This window comes from Neolamprologus multifasciatus, chromosome 5, assembly GCF_963576455.1.
Source record: "Neolamprologus multifasciatus chromosome 5, fNeoMul1.2, whole genome shotgun sequence".
In the NCBI taxonomy this organism is placed as follows: domain Eukaryota; kingdom Metazoa; phylum Chordata; class Actinopteri; order Cichliformes; family Cichlidae; genus Neolamprologus; species Neolamprologus multifasciatus.
In genome coordinates, this window is record NC_140443.1 from 27,615,555 (window position 1) to 27,634,589 (window position 19,035).

The 19,035-nt window shown below is 39.9% G+C and overlaps 2 protein-coding genes across 2 annotated transcripts; both read left to right on the forward strand.

Moving 5' to 3' along the window:
• The first annotated feature begins 194 nt into the window (after nt 1-194).
• On the forward strand, nt 195-6,652 carry LOC146518933 (interferon-induced GTP-binding protein Mx-like). Its single transcript, XM_085159400.1, has 12 exons — nt 195-595; nt 1,457-1,594; nt 1,711-1,865; nt 2,166-2,304; nt 3,382-3,580; nt 3,673-3,751; nt 3,844-3,966; nt 4,049-4,190; nt 4,351-4,509; nt 4,614-4,690; nt 4,774-4,977; nt 5,368-6,652. The coding sequence occupies exons 1-12, from the start codon at nt 409-411 to the stop codon at nt 5,611-5,613; spliced, it is 1,848 nt and encodes a 615-aa protein (XP_085015526.1). The 5' UTR covers nt 195-408; the 3' UTR covers nt 5,614-6,652.
• Nucleotides 6,653-8,632: 1,980 nt separating this feature from the next.
• Nucleotides 8,633-17,938, forward strand: LOC146518934 (interferon-induced GTP-binding protein Mx-like). Its single transcript, XM_085159403.1, has 12 exons — nt 8,633-8,926; nt 9,783-9,920; nt 10,037-10,191; nt 10,502-10,640; nt 11,801-11,999; nt 12,092-12,170; nt 12,263-12,385; nt 12,469-12,610; nt 12,769-12,929; nt 13,000-13,080; nt 14,426-14,629; nt 15,243-17,938. Exons 1-12 carry the CDS (start codon nt 8,740-8,742, stop codon nt 15,531-15,533), a joined length of 1,899 nt encoding a protein of 632 aa, XP_085015529.1. The 5' UTR covers nt 8,633-8,739; the 3' UTR covers nt 15,534-17,938.
• The last annotated feature ends 1,097 nt before the right edge of the window (nt 17,939-19,035 follow it).

Consider the following 19,035-nt stretch of genomic DNA (forward strand, 5'->3'; position numbering starts at 1 on the left):
AAGTCCAGCAGAGCATTTAGACTTCAGTCAGCCACTGACTGCCAAGGATTTTCATCAACATTTTAAACACAATGATTTCACTTAAAATCATATCAGGGTGTCCAGGTACTTTTGAGCCTCTGAAATTGGGGGACAGTGCATGAAATCGGCTGTTGTTTCTGAACGGTTAATGCACTTTGTGAAAGTCCTGGAATTAAAGGAAGAAGTGTGACAGCTTAATGAGGGACATTCCATCTGTTGCTGCTTCCTGTATTTTTGAATGAAACAGACACCACGAGGTGCAGAAAGTGAAACAAAACACATCACTTTTTCTTTCTCTTCCAACCCACGGTCTGCTTTTCACAGAACACGTTATCACTTTGTCCATTTTTAATTTTTATTTTTGTCAAAAGACAAGCCGAGACCAGCATGAGCACTCTGAACCAGCAGTATGATGAGAAGGTCCGTCCCCTCATCAACCTCATTGACTCTCTCCGCTCTCTCGGTGTAGAGAAGGACCTGGCGCTGCCTGCTATCGCTGTGATTGGAGACCAAAGCTCGGGGAAGAGCTCTGTGTTGGAGGCGCTGTCCGGGGTGGCACTGCCGAGAGGCAGCGGTGAGTTGTCTTTTTTCCAGCTCAGAACCTTTCCGTACATTAGAAGTGTCAAAGTGAAGCATACAATGGAACTGTATGAGGAATCAAGGCTGGCAGAGAGGTGGGGGTGGTGCAGGGCACGGATGAGGCAGCAAAACACATTCTTTGGCGACTAGCCTGTTCCTTAAAATCTATATTTAATGATTTATTAATTTAATGACAGCTTACTCATTTTATTTTGACGTGACCATTCCATGACTTTGTTTTATTTTTTGAATTTTTTTAATGTACTCAATGGGAATTTTAAACTAAAATTACAAATTTGACACATTTTCAGCTGAAGTGTTGCTGGTCATCCATAGAAACAAACATGGGATCAAAAGATCAATCATGTCTGCGTTATAAAATGTGGCACACAGAGGAAAAACTGACACTGTCACATCCTGGGTTGGAGCCAATTCTGTTTCTTCTTTTAAATAATGGATTTTTGGGGGGTTCTTTTTCTTTGTGTGTGTGTGTGTGTGTGTGTGTGTGTGTGTGCGTGCGTGCGTGCGTGCGTGCAAGTTCAGTTATAGAGGAGGGTGGTTGGTCTGGGTTTGGGGACTATTTCCTATAAAACAAAGTTTCGAACAAGTCAAAGGAGGGAAGGAACTGGAGAGCACAGAAAATAACTGAAATAGATGGATTCTCCCCTGATCTTGTGAGAATCAAAATGTCTGTAAAGCAGAGTTACTCAAACATAGCATTACACTCCAACTAGAAAAAAAAAACTTGTTTCAATCTCTTACAATTCAGTTAAAATCTGAAATCATTTATTAATTTGTCCAAAACAATGAGCAACGGTCAGAGAAATTGTCTGACACTCAGTGTTTTAAAACACAGGTATTGTGACAAGATGTCCACTGGAACTGAAGATGACAAAAACAAAGGAAGGAGAGGCGTGGTATGGAAAGATAAGCTACCGCGACTTTGAAGAAAAGATAAAAGAGCCTGCAGTCGTCGAAAAAATGATTCGAGAAGGTGAGTCTACATAATTCTTTCATGTCACTACTAAAAACCACGTAAAACGTGGAAGCACAAAGTAGGCAAGTTCAATCTGTTGCTTAGGCATACGTGACATCATATTCTCTCTTTAGCTCAACTTAAATTGATCGGGAATGAGGTGGGGATCAGCAGTGAGCTCATCAGTCTGGAGATTGCCTCCCCGGATGTTCCAGACCTTACTCTCATCGACCTGCCTGGCATTGCCCGGGTGGCTGTAGGTGGGCAGTCGGCAGACATTGGTGATAAGGTATGATACCTTAGTCTCCCTCACAATTTTAAGGCCATTTCTTTGGTAGAAATTTCATCCAATGAAACACAAACCCAGAGTTTGATAGGTTACTAATAGTGTTAAAAAGGGACAACACTGACACACCAGTGTGACTGCTGGTTTTTGGTATTATATGTATTTATTGTTATGAGTTTGCTACTTTATCTGGACATTCGTGCTTACATCAGTTAGTTGGTTGTATAGTTCATAACTGCATTTATGCAATTTATGAAATAATATTTTTAATCTTTATACTTTATTTTGAATGGATACTTTCAGATTAAAACTATGATCCAGACGGTCATCAGTAAACAAGAAACTATCAACCTGGTGGTTGTTCCGTGCAACGTGGACATTGCAACTACAGAGGCTTTGAATATGGCTAAGCTGGTGGATCCTGATGGAGAGAGGACTTTGGGTAAGCAAGTGTCTCTCTTAAGTCATTTAGTTTCTTCACTGTGGATTCTGTTTCTGCTGCCAAGTGATTAACATCATATGGATGCAGTGAACCACAAACGCAACACATCAGCCTGGAAGTTGGAGAAGGGCCACAGATTGCTCTTCCACACAGGCAATCACCCCATGCACATTTCCAAAGTTGTGGCCAAATCACTTTAGTACAAGTTGTAGTGGTCATGGCAAAGCCCTGTTGGTAATTCAATAGAAAAACTGGGCAGAAAAGAAAAAATTGGTATAAAAAACTGAACCTACAAATTTGAGTCAGCAGTTTGACCCAGTTTCTGAGTGCCTTTTCATGGTGAGGGAAACTGTAATCACTGACACCTTGATGTTCTTTGAAATTTCTCCGTATGAAAGACCTACATTTAAGTGTTATGAGGGTCTGTCTCTCTTAAATATTAATTGCCCTTTTCAAGCCATTTTTGTAAAGGGGGTTGTAAGTAATCCAGAAAAGTGGGAAGAACTGTTCTGGAATGTACATTATTTTCAGTTTTGGTTAACTTTACCTTCTTTTTTTTTTAACATGTCCTTTCTAAACTTTGTACCATTTCAAACTATTTATTGGACTTGAACAACTTGAAATTTCTTCTGCACACTGATATCTGTGGCAATGTTTGAATATGAACATCTCAAGAACTTTTAAAGATAAAAGCATAAATGAATGGAGTGACAGCTTTATTAAACAATTTGAAGGTAACTGACATTAAAATAAAAGAAACAAAACCTTAAATAAACACTGCATTCTTGGTGGATTTTAACTGACTGAGTACAAGCAATCACTGCCAGACAAACATGTCCAGTAATGTGAAACGCTGCATTTAAATGTACTTTGTCAAAATGGCTGTACATTTCTGTCATCCACTGGATTTCTTTTGCAAACATCTGTGATCATGTTAAAGATCCCTTTCCTGCTGAGCAAACAATGTTGGCAACATTTGATGACTGGCACCAAGCTCTGACTGCAGCTTGCAGTGATCAATACAAATTATCAGTCTTCTCATAAGGTGGGAAATCCAACACTATCTCTCACTGTCAGGTGTCTTGACTAAACCTGACCTGGTGGACAAAGGCACAGAAGAGAACGTGGTTAAAATTGTCCATAATGAAGTCATCCCGCTGAAGAAGGGCTACATGGTGGTCAAATGCAGGGGTCAGAAGGAGATCACAGAGAAGGTTTCACTTTCTGAAGCACTAAAAAATGAGGAAGCCTTCTTCGAAGAGCATGCCCATTTCCAGTAAGTTTGCTCTTTTTGGAAATTATGCAAACAAGTGTTTGTGGTGTGTTAGGCTGTGTTGCTTATACTCTAACCTTTTGTTTGTGCTGTAGGACTCTCTTTGATGAGGGTCAGGCCACTGTTCCTAACCTGGCAGAAAAACTCACTCTTGAACTGGTGCATCATATTCAGGTGAGTACTTATTACTGTTTTACCTTTGTAGGTCACTGGGGAGAGCTTTAACCCACTCCAGCTTTGATGTGATTTGTCCATGTGATTTGTAGAAATCTCTGCCACGGCTTGATGAGCAGACACAGAAGAAACTGGAACAGACTCAGGAAAAGCTAAAAAAATTCAGGACTGGACCCCCATCTGATGCAACTGAAAGACAAAAGTTTCTCAGTGATGTGAGTAAAAGAGTAAGCAAAATCAATACGAGCTTCTGGAAACACACGTCCTGTTCATTTAATTGAACCTGTTCTATCGTAGCTTGTGTTAGCATTCGCACAGGATGCTATCAGTCTGACCAAAGGTGAAGAATTTAAATGTGGATACAACTCCAGCATCTTTTTCACAATCAGAAATAAGTTTGAAGCATGGGAGAAAATCATAAAAGACTCTGGATCATCATGTAAGTCAATTAACAACTTTTTCATTCATCAGTTTTTAAGATTCCCTCTGTTGCTTACAAGCTACTACATAAAGTAACTCTAACATTTAAAGTAAAAAACAAATTACTGTCATTAAAAAAACATATTTTACATCTTCACTTAACTTTCATTGCACTGCAGTCAAAGAGCACATTCTGAGAGAAGAGTCTCAGTTTGAGCGCATGTACCGTGGAAGAGAACTGCCATTGTTTGTGAGCTACAGTACTTTTGAGTCCATAATCCAGAAGCAGATCAAACAGCTGGAGGAGCCTGCTATCCAGAAAATCAAGGAAGTGTCAGGCATGTTTTTGTTTTTTTTCTCATAATACTTGAATCTTACTTTGCAGGTAATCTTTCATTTGGTACATTTTTTGACTAACTTATTATCGTTTTATTGCTTTTAGAGGTTGTGAGGAAAGAGCTGTTTGAACTGGCACAAAACAGCTTTGTGGGCTTTCCGAACCTCATCAATACAGCGAAGGTATCGTCTTCTTTATAATGTATTGCTGTGCACATATTACTAAACACTAATGAATATTTATTGACATTTTTTGTGTGATTTAGATGAACATTGAAACCATCAGGAATGAAAGGGAAGAGGAAGCAAAGTTCATTCTGGGGATGCAGTTTAAGATGGAGATGCTTGTTTACACTCAGGACAGCAAATACATCACGGAGATAAAAAATGGAATTGCCAAAAATGGCCAGTTGTACTTTGGTGGGATGACCTCGAAGGAGATGATGAGACATTTTGAAGCATATTACAATGTAAATGTCACTCAATTGCTTTTTTAATGCTTTTGTTTAAAGCATGTGATTCATTGTATCCACATGTATCCCATTGAAATAGTTGACTTTAGTTTTTTTTTTTTAACATATCAAGAAAAGCAAACACTGAAACCTCTTTGAGAAAAAATAATACCTAAAACTTACATCTTTTATATTTAATCACACTTTTAGATCCATAAAATAAGATCTATTATTTTATGGTGTGATTAAATATGCCTAGAGTGATCTGAAATATTTTTTGATAATTACATGTAATTTGCAATAAAACCTTAAGGAACGTTTTAATAAGCACACTAGAAAATGTCTCAAATTCAGTCCTAAAGCAGTGAGCTCTTTAGTACATCTTATTTTTGTCTTCTCTGCTTACAGATTGCTGGTCAGCGTCTTGCTGACCAGATCCCCCTGGTGATCCGGTATCAGATGCTGCAGGAGTTTGCCAGCGAGCTGCAGAGTAAGATGCTGGACACATTTACGGACAAGGAAAGAAAAGAGTACCTGCTTGAAGAGGATAGTGGCACAAAAAATAAAAGAGAAGATCTTAAGATGCGCCTTGAGCGTCTCTCAAGAGCTCACATTCTGCTGTCTGACTTTCAAAACTTTCAACCAGATTCCTAACCTGGCAGCACAAAGCACGAGGTTGGACCTCACTGCAATCTCTCCAAGTATTACTAGAATTGAAAGGGTTGAGTTTTGCACCTATAATCATTTATAAGAAACACTGAAGAAATAGGAATATTTCTATACAGGTATCATAAAAAACAGATACAGTTGCACAAGGAAGTCTTAAGTGCTAGAAGAAGAAAAACAGAAAAACAACACACATCCAGGGTTTTCAGATTTCTGCTCAACTAAATCAGAATCTGTGTTTTGGACAGGAATATTTTTGCATTATTATGTGCTCTGTATCTTCATGTGTTTTATCATCTGTTATAGGTTTCCTATTCATCTTCAGTTGTATTAAATACAAAAATTAATAAAATGCAGTGAAACAATAAAACTGATGTTTCTGACAGTATTCATTTTTGCTGAGGCTCCACATAACTGCACTGAACCACAGCTGTGTACATACAGATGTCACATTGCTTCTGGACAAAAATCAGGCCATGCAGTCAAAGGAACTCTGTAAACTTCAATAATGTGGTCATGTTCCTAGAATCGATAAACATGAACTAAAAAAAGTCTGAATTAGCCGTCATCTTTCAAGATAAAGTGTCACATTCCCTCTTGACATCTGATTTTCCTCTAACTTTGACCCATTCCCTTAGTGGCTGGTTGAACCCTTACATAGTGAAACTTGGCTGAAATGTATTACAAACGCTTGTGTGCAGTGATTTATGCACAGCTTTTGAGGACTCTGACCACACTAAACTATTTTACAAACGCAAATTTCAAATTTGAATACATAGTGATCCCTCACGCTTTTACAATAGCCCATAAAGGTTAGTATTTAAACTACATGAGCTGCTGCGTTTCTAACACTATTTATTGAAAATTTCTCTCTCTGTTGTAAAGTCAAACAAAACTGGCAAATTAAAGTAAATCTAGACCACACCAGCCTCTTTTATCCAGTATAGCCTCATAAAATCAGACAGCTGTGACATTAACCAAAAACACCAAGATGTACCAGAATAACAGGAAGAGTATATGTAACCGGTGTGTTCCTGCATTATGTCTGACAATGAAAGGTAAAAAGAAACACTTCCAAGTAAATAACTTGCCCGCACCAGCTCCTCTCCCACGTGAGAATTGTAGAAAAGGGGAGAGGCCAAAGGGGTACCTCAAATTTATAGGGTTGAACCAAAGAAGAAGAAAGGGATGAGGAAGGGCTCTAACTTATAATCAACATAACTACAGGCTTAGAGGTCCTAAAAGTCAGGTATACCAGGGACAGCTTGGGGTTTCGAACACATTTTGTGTAATTATAACAATATGTCATTTATGACCTGATTACATTCACCCCTCAAGAATTACATAAAATCGTGAACACACACACACACACAAATACAAAAAATATATGTATAAATACACCCACATTAACAAATAACACATGTGATAATAATAACAATACATGTGATGTCAAACAAATTCACATCACATATACAATGAATTAGATCAGCAACATAAGTACCTCCAAAGATTATAAATGATCTGAGACCTGCTCGGCGTCTAGAAAGGTCCCAGGACACACTATAGACAAAATGAGGTGCAGTTTACACCACACAAAACAGACCATAATATCTATGGGCATCACCATAAAGCAATCAGACCTCACAGAGGTGCAGACAACTCTGTGATGTGATTTTCCTTTTCCAAAAACAATACCAATTGGCAACATACAGTAATAAACAAATTCACACATCAATAACCGCTGCTCGAACAGGTTCAAGCCCAAGAAGTGTTTCAGGTTGAGCCATTGATTCAATCAAGCAACAAACTGGTTTAATGATTCTACCAAAACGTGTGGTAAGTCCCTGATCCATGTCCACTTTTCAGGTTCAAGAGAACGAAAACTGTGTGACAGGAAAGCAGCAAGGGAGTCTGGGGAGGCCCCATCACCAGCCAACCCACCAAGGTCAGAAGCACCCATCATAGGAGGGGTTTGCTGAATGCTATCTATGCCTGGGTCCGCAGCGGACTGCTGATGGTCATCACACTCACCAATGCGGGAGATGGAATCCACAGTACAGGCGGCGGTAGCTCCTGCCATTACCAGTGGTGAGGCATACTTGCTGGTGGATGGTGCCTTTCATCTCCATGTCTGACAGCACCTCTCTCAACTTATGATAGTGAGCCATGGCACTCTGCGATACAGAAAGGATGGTCGTCAGTGAGGTGCATACGATGGAGATATTACCATATAACAAAAAAAGCCTGACGCGCAGTTGTGCAAAACTTGACAAAACAATGAAATCTGGGGGGAACGAGATTAAAGTAGCCTAATGAAAACATCATGGAAAAGAAAAGAAAACATAGATGTCTCCTCTTAATTAAAACAGGCTGTAAAACACATCAGTTGCTCAACAAAACTCTGGCTGAAAACTACCATTAAGCCAATATCACTGGAAAGAAAATGTGTGCATCTCAGTACTATAATCTCTGCTGAAATTCAGAGATTTGGCTGATGCCAGTTGATTGGAAAGCATTTAACAGTACAACTCCATAAGGACCCAAAGTGTACTGCAGAAACAACCCAAAATATCCCAAGGCAAAGAAATGGGATATTCTTAAATGTTCAAACCAATCACATGATTTGAGGCCAACAGAGCTCCTCTTCAGTTACTAAAAACAAAACTGAAGGCAGAGACACACACACACACACACAAACAAGCCCAAAAGTCCAGCAGAGCATTTAGACTTCAGTCAGCCACTGACTGCCAAGGATTTTCATCAACATTTTAAACACAATGATTTCACTTAAAATCATATCAGGGTGTCCAGGTACTTTTGAGCCTCTGAAATTGGGGGACAGTGCATGAAATCGGCTGTTGTTTCTGAACGGTTAATGCACTTTGTGAAAGTCCTGGAATTAAAGGAAGAAGTGTGACAGCTTAATGAGGGACATTCCATCTGTTGCTGCTTCCTGTATTTTTGAATGAAACAGACACCACGAGGTGCAGAAAGTGAAACAAAACACATCACTTTTTCTTTCTCTTCCAACCCACGGTCTGCTTTTCACAGAACACGTTATCACTTTGTCCATTTTTAATTTTTATTTTTGTCAAAAGACAAGCCGAGACCAGCATGAGCACTCTGAACCAGCAGTATGATGAGAAGGTCCGTCCCCTCATCGACCTCATTGACTCTCTCCGCTCTCTCGGTGTAGAGAAGGACCTGGCGCTGCCTGCTATCGCTGTGATTGGAGACCAAAGCTCGGGGAAGAGCTCTGTGTTGGAGGCGCTGTCCGGGGTGGCACTGCCGAGAGGCAGCGGTGAGTTGTCTTTTTTCCAGCTCAGAACCTTTCCGTACATTAGAAGTGTCAAAGTGAAGCATACAATGGAACTGTGTGAGTAATCAAGGCTGGCAGAGAGGTGGGGGTGGTGCAGGGCACGGATGAGGCAGCAAAACACATTCTTTGGCGACTAGCCTGTTCCTTAAAATCTATATTTAATGATTTATTAATTTAATGACAGCTTACTCATTTTATTTTGACGTGACCATTCCATGACTTTGTTTTATTTTTTGAATTTTTTTCATGTACTCAATGGGAATTTTAAACTAAAATTACAAATTTGACACATTTTCAGCTGAAGTGTTGCTGGTCATCCATAGAAACAAACATGGGATCAAAAGATCAATCATGTCTGCGTTATAAAATGTGGCACACAGAGGAAAAACTGACAGACTGTCACATCCTGGGTTGGAGCCAATTCTGTTTCTTCTTTTAAATAATGGATTTTTGGGGGGTTCTTTTTCTTTGTGTGTGTGTGTGTGTGTGTGTGTGTGCGTGCGTGCGTGCGTGCGTGCAAGTTCAGTTATAGAGGAGGGTGGTTGGTCTGGGTTTGGGGACTATTTCCTATAAAACAAAGTTTCGAACAAGTCAAAGGAGGGAAGGAACTGGAGAGCACAGAAAATAACTGAAATAGATGGATTCTCCCCTGATCTTGTGAGAATCAAAATGTCTGTAAAGCAGAGTTACTCAAACATAGCATTACACTCCAACTAGAAAAAAAAACTTGTTTCAATCTCTTACAATTCAGTTAAAATCTGAAATCGTTCATTAATTTGTCCAAAACAATGAGCAACGGTCAGAGAAATTGTCTGACACTCAGTGTTTTAAAACACAGGTATTGTGACAAGATGTCCACTGGAACTGAAGATGACAAAAACAAAGGAAGGAGAGGCGTGGTATGGAAAGATAAGCTACCGCGACTTTGAAGAAAAGATAAAAGAGCCTGCAGTCGTCGAAAAAATGATTCGAGAAGGTGAGTCTACATAATTCTTTCATGTCACTACTAAAAACCACGTAAAACGTGGAAGCACAAAGTAGGCAAGTTCAATCTGTTGCTTAGGCATACGTGACATCATATTCTCTCTTTAGCTCAACTTAAATTGATCGGGAATGAGGTGGGGATCAGCAGTGAGCTCATCAGTCTGGAGATTGCCTCCCCGGATGTTCCAGACCTTACTCTCATCGACCTGCCTGGCATTGCCCGGGTGGCTGTAGGTGGGCAGTCGGCAGACATTGGTGATAAGGTATGATACCTTAGTCTCCCTCACAATTTTAAGGCCATTTCTTTGGTAGAAATTTCATCCAATGAAACACAAACCCAGAGTTTGATAGTCATTGTCATGTTACTAATAGTGTTAAAAAGGGACAACACTGACACACCAGTGTGACTGCTGGTTTTTGGTATTATATGCATTTATTGTTATGAGTTTGCTACTTTATCTGGACATTCGTGCTTACATCAGTTAGTTGGTTGTATAGTTCATAACTGCATTTATGCAATTTATGAAAAAATATTTTTAATCTTTATACTTTATTTTGAATGGATACTTTCAGATTAAAACTATGATCCAGACGGTCATCAGTAAACAAGAAACTATCAACCTGGTGGTTGTTCCATGCAACGTGGACATTGCAACTACAGAGGCTTTGAATATGGCTAAGCTGGTGGATCCTGATGGAGAGAGGACTTTGGGTAAGCAAGTGTCTCTCTTAAGTCATTTAGTTTCTTTACTGTGGATTCTGTTTCTGCTGCCAAGTGATTAACATCATATGGATGCAGTGAACCACAAACGCAACACATCAGCCTGGAAGTTGGAGAAGGGCCACAGATTGCTCTTCCACACAGGCAATCACCCCATGCACATTTCCAAAGTTGTGGCCAAATCACTTTAGTACAAGTTGTAGTGGTCATGGCAAAGCCCTGTTGGTAATTCAATAGAAAATTTGCGCAGAAAAGAAAAAACTGGTATAAAAAACTGAGCCTACAAATTTGAGTCAGCAGTTTGACCCAGTTTCTGAGTGCCTTTTCATGGTGAGGGAAACTGTAATCACTGACACCTTGACGTTCTTTGAAATTTCTCTGTACGAAAGACCTACATTTAAGTGTTATGATGGTCTGTCTCTCTTATATATTAATTGCCTTTTTCGAGCCATTTTTGTAGCAACACTACTTTCTGCAGTACAATACTGTTTAACTGATACTCACAAAGGTAAGGCACCACATTGTGTTCCAACGCTGCTTTTATGCAGACAGAGGGGGTTGTAAGTAATCCAGAAAAGTGGGAAGAACTGTTCTGGAATGTACATTATTTTCAGTTTTGGTTAACTTTACCTTCTTTTTTTTTTAACATGTCCTTTCTAAACTTTGTACCATTTCAAACTATTTATTGGACTTGAACAGCTTGAAATTTCTTCTGCACACTGATATCTGTGGCAATGTTTGAATATGAACATCTCAAGAACTTTTAAAGATAAAAGCATAAATGAATGGAGTGACAGCTTTATTAAACAATTTGAAGGTAACTGACATTAAAATAAAAGAAACAAAACCATAAATAAACACTGCATTCTTGGTGGATTTTAACTGACTGAGTACAAGCAATCACTGCCAGACAAACATGTCCAGTAATGTGAAACGCTGCATTTAAATGTACTTTGTCAAAATGTCTGTACATTTCTGACATCCACTGGATTTCTTTTGCAAACATCTGTGATCATGTTTTCCTGCTGAGTTAACAACTGTTGGCAACATTTGATGACTGGCACCAAGCTCTGACTGCAGCTTGCAGTGATCAATACAAATTATCAGTCTTCTCATAAGGTGGGGAATCCAACACTATCTCTCTCTGTCAGGTGTCTTGACTAAACCTGACCTGGTGGACAAAGGCACAGAAGAGAACGTGGTTAAAATTGCCCATAATGAAGTCATCCCGCTGAAGAAGGGCTACATGGTGGTCAAATGCAGGGGTCAGAAGGAGATCACAGAGAAGGTTTCACTTTCTGAAGCACTAAAAAATGAGGAAGCCTTCTTCGAAGAGCATGCCCATTTCCAGTAAGTTTGCTCTTTTTGGAAATTATGCAAACAAGTGTTTGTGGTGTGTTAGGCTGTGTTGCTTATACTCTAACCTTTTGTTTGTGCTGTAGGACTCTCTTTGATGAGGGTCAGGCCACTGTTCCTAACCTGGCAGAAAAACTCACTCTTGAACTGGTGCATCATATTCAGGTGAGTACTTATTACTGTTTTACCTTTGTAGGTCACTGGGGAGAGCTTTAACCCACTCCAGCTTTGATGTGATTTGTCCATGTGATTTGTAGAAATCTCTGCCACGGCTTGATGAGCAGACACAGAAGAAACTGGAACAGACTCAGGAAAAGCTAAAAAAATTCAGGACTGGACCCCCATCTGATGCAACTGAAAGACAAAAGTTTCTCAGTGATGTGAGTAAAAGAGTAAGCAAAATGAATAAGAGCTTCTGGAAAACACACGTTCTGTTCATTTAATTGAACCTGTTCTATCGTAGCTTGTGTTAGCATTCGCACAGGATGCTATCAGTCTGACCAAAGGTGAAGAATTTAAATGTGGATACAACTCCAGCATCTTTTTCACACTCAGAAATAAGTTTGAAGCATGGGAGAAAATCATAAAAGACTCTGGATCATCATGTAAGTCAATTAACAACTTTTTCATTCATCCGTTTTTAAGATTCCCTCTGTTGCTTACAAGCTACTATAAAGTAACTCTAACATTTAAAGTAAAAAACAAATTACTGTCATTAAAAAAACATATTTTACATATTCACTTAACTTTCATTGCACTGCAGTCAAAGAGCACATTCTGAGAGAAGAGTCTCAGTTTGAGCGCATGTACTGTGGAAGAGAACTGCCATTGTTTGTGAGCTACAGTACTTTTGAGTCCATAATCCAGAAGCAGATCAAACAGCTGGAGGAGCCTGCTATCCAGAAAATCAAGGAAGTGTCAGGCATGTTTTTGTTTTTGTTTTTTTTCTCATAATACTTGAATCTTACTTTGCAGGTAATCTTTCATTTGGTACATTTTTTTGACTAACTTATTATCGTTTGAATTGGCACAAAACAGCTTTGTGGGTTTTCCGAACCTCATCAATACAGCGAAGGTATCGTCTTTTTTTTTTCTTTTTTTTTTTTCGCCTGTCCCATTTGGTTCTTTAGCCATCAGAATTGTTGTCTGAAGACCAACAAGGATACCCAATGGATTTATTTTGCCAAATGGATCATCATGGCATTGCCGTATTGGTCCATTTGATCGACCTTTGTTTTTATTATTTATTTTATTTTCAGTTGTTACAGACGGGACAGACATGAGTGAGGGATAGGAAAGGGAGAAAGAAAGAGGAAGGAAAAGAAAAACAGAAGGGGAGAGGGACAGTGAGAAAGGGGGGAAGAAAAAATATCTCCGGGATCACCTGTTGAGAGAAAAAGAATAGAAAACAAGCAAAAAAAACAAAACAAAGCAACATACTATACACAACACCATCGCATTAATCTAGCTAAGTGTAAACAGCAGTAAATACTAAATATTGAATGTTGTTGTGCAGCACGCAGGACAGACAGCGCACAATGTGCTTTGAAGTAGCAGCCAAGAAAGGTGTGAGCAGCAAGTGTTAGCACGGCCCCTCCCGAGAACCCTCAATGTCTACATGGATTTAAAATTGAGAGGTGGGCACCGGCGCCAGAGGTAGGTTTGAATACACAGACCGTCTACTGGACGCCGTTAACGTACCCACCCTCAAGGCCCTATATATATATATATGTGTGTGTGTTATGAGAGTGTAAGTAATGTGGATGTCTAAGTTGTGAGATAAAATTGAGGCACAGGTGGCCAGAAGAGGACAGAGGGGGGGGGGAATGTCTCCCCTGCACCCTGGTGACACACCTGCACCCCAAAGCCCTACCTGTGTGGGTGGGTGTGGTGGAGCGGGAAGAGGGAGGCAGCCGGGGATGGGGAGGAAAAGAAGGGAGGGGAGGGTGTCCCTCCCTAGGGCCAGCTCCCCCGCTGACCCCAATATGCACCCCCGTCCTCCGGTATGCACCAAGGCAAGGGAGCCCAGGCCCATCCAGACCGGGGCCTACGGCAGCAGCACCGCCAAGCCCCACAGGACCCGGGGCAGCCCACCCCACCCCACCGCAGAGGAAACTGTACCCACCCCAACATTCAATCATCTCCCAGACTACACAAGACACAGACACCCAGGTTAAGTTTATTTTCCACCTCTCCTATGTCTCTCCCCCACCTGCAGAGTGGACTCCTGCAAAGATGGAACAACCTCCCTGCCGGTTCAAGAGCCCCCCGGTTAGGCCGATGCACAAGAGGCCCCCTGCGCCAGGGCTGAGCCCCCGTGCACCCACCCGCCCACAGGTATCGTCTTCTTTATAATGTATTGCTGTGCACATATTACTAAACGCTAATGAATATTTATTGACATTTTTTGTGTGATTTAGATGAACATTGAAACCATCAGGAATGAAAGGGAAGAGGAAGCAAAGTCCATTCTGGGGATGCAGTTTAAGATGGAGATGCTTGTTTACACTCAGGACAGCAAATACATCACGGAGATACAAAATGGAATTGCCAAAGAAGGCCAGTTGTACTTTGGTGGGATGACCTCGAAGGAGATAATGAGACATTTTGAAGCATATTACAATGTAAATGTCACTCAATTACTTTTTTAATGCTTTTGTTTAAAGCATGTGATTCATTGTATCCACCTAAAACTTACATCTTTTATATTTAATAATAATGGATTGCATTTATATAGCGCTTTTCAAGGCACCCAAAGCGCTTTACAATGCCACTAGTCATTCACTCTCACATTCACACACTGGTGGAGGCAAGTTGTGGTTGTAGCCACAGCTGCCCTGGGGCAGACTGACAGAAGCGAGGCTGCCATATCGCACCATCAGCCCCTCTGGCCAACACCAGTAGGCAGTAGGTTAAAGTGTCTTGCCCAAGGACACAACGACCAGGACAGAGAGTACGGGGATCAAACCAGCAACCTTCCGGTTACAGATGCGCTTCCCAACCCCCTGAGCCACGGTCGCCCATGAATCACACTTTTAGATCCATAAAATAAGATCTATTATTTTATGTTGTGATTAAATATGTCTAGAGTGATCTGAAATATTTTTCGATAATTACATGTAATTTGCAATAAAACCTTAAGGAACGTTTTAATAAGCACACTAGAAAATGTCTCAAATTCAGTCCTAAAGCAGTGAGCTCTTTAGTACATCTTATTTTTGTCTTCTCTGCTTACAGATTGCTGGTCAGCGTCTTGCTGACCAGATCCCCCTGGTGATCCGGTATCAGATGCTGCAGGAGTTTGCCAGCGAGCTGCAGAGTAAGATGCTGGACACATTTACAGACAAGGAAAGAAAAGAGTACCTGCTTGAAGAGGATAGTGGCACAAAAAATAAAAGAGAAGATCTTAAGATGCGCCATGAGCGTCTCTCACGAGCTCACATTCTGCTGTCTGAATTCAGTAGGAACACAACTTTAACTGAAGTCAACAACTTCAACTCAATGGAAAATTTTCTACCAAATTTCTAACCTGCCAGCACAAAGCACAAGGTCAGACCTGACTGCAATTTTTCCACGCGTTACTAGAATTGAAAGGGTTGGGGTTTGCACCAATAATCATTTATAAGAAACGCTAACCAAATAGGAATATTTCTATACAGGCATCAGAGAAAATAGAGACAGTTGCACCAGGAAGTCTTAAATACTAGAAAAGAAAAAAAGAAAAACAACACACATCCAGGTCTAAGGAGCTACGAAAGAAAAGCGTCTGGACCTCTCATCCAAGAAGCTTCTTCAGTTCTATGGTCTTCTACGGTGTGGAGTCCCAGATTTAAGCCCTGTGGAGACTCCACACCATTTGACCGTAGAACTGAAGAAGCTTCTCGGATGAGAGGTGAAACGTCTTCGAGCAACTTAAAGAAGTCCAGACGCTTTTCTCTGGATGACTGAGAACCTTCACAGACAACACACATCCAGAGTTTTCAGATTTCTGCTCAACTAAATCAGAATCTCTGTTTTGGACGGGAATATTTTTGCATTATTATGTACTCTGTGTGTTCATGTGCCGTGTCATCTATTTTAGGTTTCCTATTCATTTTCAGTTGGATTGTATGAATAAATAAGTAAATACAGTGAAACAATAAGCTGACGTTTCTGACAGTAGTCATCTTTGCTGAGGCTCCACATAACTGAACTGAACAAAAACGTACATACAGATGTCACATTGCATATGGAGAAAAATCAGGCCATGCAGTCAAATGAACTCTGTAAACCTCAATAATGTGGTCACGGTATTCTCTGAATGTTCCAAAGACCAATAAACATGAACTAGAAAACGTTTGAATTAGCCCTCATCTTCACATTCCCTCTTGACATCTGATTTCTTTACGACCTTGACCCATTCCATCAATGGCTGGTTGAACCCTTAAAATTGTGTATTCATCACCACCCTTAGCAGCAACAAATGCAATCAAGTTTTGCGAGAGCTAAAAACAACTCTTTTACAGTGCTGTGGAGCACAGTCATACTCCAAACTCCACTATGGCCAAAATCAATGAGCTGTCAAAGGACACCAGAAACAAAATTGTAGACCTGCACCAGGCTGGGAAGACTGAATCTGCAATAGGTAAGCAGCTTGGTGTGAAGAAATCAACTGTGGGAGCAAATATTAGAAAATGAAAGATATACAAGACCACTGATAATCTCCCTCAATCTGGCGCTCTACACAAGATCACGTGGGGTCAAAATGATCACAAGAACATTGAGCAAAAATCCCAGGACCACACAGGGGGACCTAGTGAATAACCTGCAGCGAGCTGGGACCAAAGTAACAAAGGCTACCATCAGTAACACACTACGCCGCCAGGGACTCAAATCCTGCAGTGCCAGACGTGTCCAGGCCCATCTGAAGTTTACTAGAGAACATTTGGATGATCCAGAAGACAATTAGGAGAACATGGTCAACCAAAATAGAAGTTTTTGGTAAAAACTCAAGTTTTCCCATAGATAAATCTGCCCAGCAACAGCCCCAAAACATCGCTGCTCTAGAGGAGATCTGCATGGAGGAATGGGCCAAAATACCAGCAACAGTGTGTGAAAACCTTGTGAAGACTTAGAGAAAACGTTTGACCTCTGTCATTCCAACAAAAGTATTGAGATGAACTTTTGTTACTTATTTCCACCATAATTTGCAAATTAATTCTTTAAAAATCAGACAATGTGATTCTGGATTTGTTTCTTTGCTCATTTTGTCTTTCATAGTTGAGGTATACCTGTATTGAAAATTACAGGCCTCTCTCATCTTTTTAAGTGGCAGAACTTGCACAATTTGCGGCCGACTAAATACTTTTTTGCCCCACTGTAAGTGTGACCAATATACACGAAAATAGAAACTCAGGAATGGGAAAAACACTTTTTCATACCACTGTTATTCCTCATGTTTTAAATTGGATATTAGATCTGTACATGTTACTTTTTTTTAATATTGTGAAGCATGTTGAAAAACAAACTAAGGCAGACTAGCTGTGTTATTTAAAGACTGCTTGAAAATAATCAGCAGTTTGGTGCATGACAAACAAGTTTCCTGTACTGTGATAGATTAACAGTCTTTTGGCCTGGTGCAGAGTGGTTGTGGTTTCATGGTCAGAGTTTGGTTACATTAAGTGTAGCAGAGATGAATTTGAAGTTAAACTGATGATGCTTACATTCATTCACTGAATCCCACCGTTTAACTACAGCATAAGCAGTCAGTGTGTAGAGGATGGAAATAGGCTAGGACGACTCATGAAACATCTGCTTACATATATTTTTTTTAATTTAAATTTTTTTTTTTCACAAATCATGGTCACAATACATAATGGAAACGTTGCCATTATACACAAAAAAACAAAAAACAAAAACAAACAAACAAACAAACAAACAAACAAAAAAAAGAAACCCCCCCCTCCCTCCCCACCCGAGGCTCATGTAAAGAGAAACAAAACAAAACAAACAAAAAAATGTATGTCACACATCTGGAAAATACGTTTTTATATAGTCAATAAATGGGTTCCAAGTCGCAGAGAATTTGTGTTGTGATGGGAGAACTCTGTATCTAAGTTTTTCCAGTGGTAAAAAGAAAAGCACTTCCTTTAACCATTGTATGTATGAAGGAGCCTTATCAGACTTCCAATGGAATAGAATAAGTCTACGGGCAAGCAATGTAGCAAATGCTATGGCATTTTCCTGAGATTGACTCATTTTGTATTGAGATGGCATAACTCCAAAAATGCCAATGCGGAAATCAAGCACTAAGTTCTGCGCACTGATATGAGATAATGCTTTAAATATATTTCCCCAGTAATTATCCAGGTTCGGACAAGACCACATCATGTGACCCTCATTTGCTGGATTATGTCCACACCTGGGACAGGCAGGATCGACTTCTGGGAAAAATTTTGAAAGCCTCTCTCTTGTATAATGAAGACGATGAAGAATTTTAAACTGAATTAAACCATGGCGAATGCAAAGGGAGGAAGTATGTATACGATTTAGACAAGATCTCCACTCATCATAAGATAAATCCACCCCAATGTCTTTTTCCCAATTATTTTTAGTTTTTTCCCAAGTAATAGGCCTTAAGCTCTGTATCAGTTTGTATATGACGGAGATTCTCCTTTTGCCAAAAGGATCTATTTCCAAAATGGTATCCACTTGATTTTTAGGAGGTAGGTACGGGAAAGAAGGAAACAATGTTTTTGCAAAACTTCGTATTTGCAAGTATCTAAACATATGTGAGGTTGGTATATTGTAATCTCTCATCAGAGCGTCAAAGGTGTTAAAAGTTTCTCCTGAAAATAAATTGTAAAAAAACTTCAAACCATTATTATGCCAAATTTGGAATGCTTTATCTGAAATGGAAGGCAGAAAAAAAGGGTTATAAGCAACAGGGAAAAAATTACTAACTTGTTGCAAACAGAAGTGCCTTCTGAATTGAAGCCATATTTTAATAGATGTTCTTACAACTGGATTTGTTATTTTCTGTTTTTGATTT

Excerpts from the sequence above, each read along its gene's own strand:
- LOC146518933 (XM_085159400.1), top strand. The coding sequence starts at position 409 with ATGAGCACTCTGAACCAGCAGTATGATGAGAAGGTCCGTCCCCTCATC. Across the intron at positions 1,866-2,165 it reads CGGCAGACATTGGTGATAAG|ATTAAAACTATGATCCAGAC; the intron begins GTATGATACCTT and ends GGATACTTTCAG. Across the intron at positions 4,510-4,613 it reads GAAAATCAAGGAAGTGTCAG|AGGTTGTGAGGAAAGAGCTG; the intron begins GCATGTTTTTGT and ends TATTGCTTTTAG.
- LOC146518934 (XM_085159403.1), top strand. The coding sequence starts at position 8,740 with ATGAGCACTCTGAACCAGCAGTATGATGAGAAGGTCCGTCCCCTCATC. Across the intron at positions 12,386-12,468 it reads GACAAAAGTTTCTCAGTGAT|CTTGTGTTAGCATTCGCACA; the intron begins GTGAGTAAAAGA and ends GTTCTATCGTAG. Across the intron at positions 12,611-12,768 it reads AAAAGACTCTGGATCATCAT|TCAAAGAGCACATTCTGAGA; the intron begins GTAAGTCAATTA and ends ATTGCACTGCAG.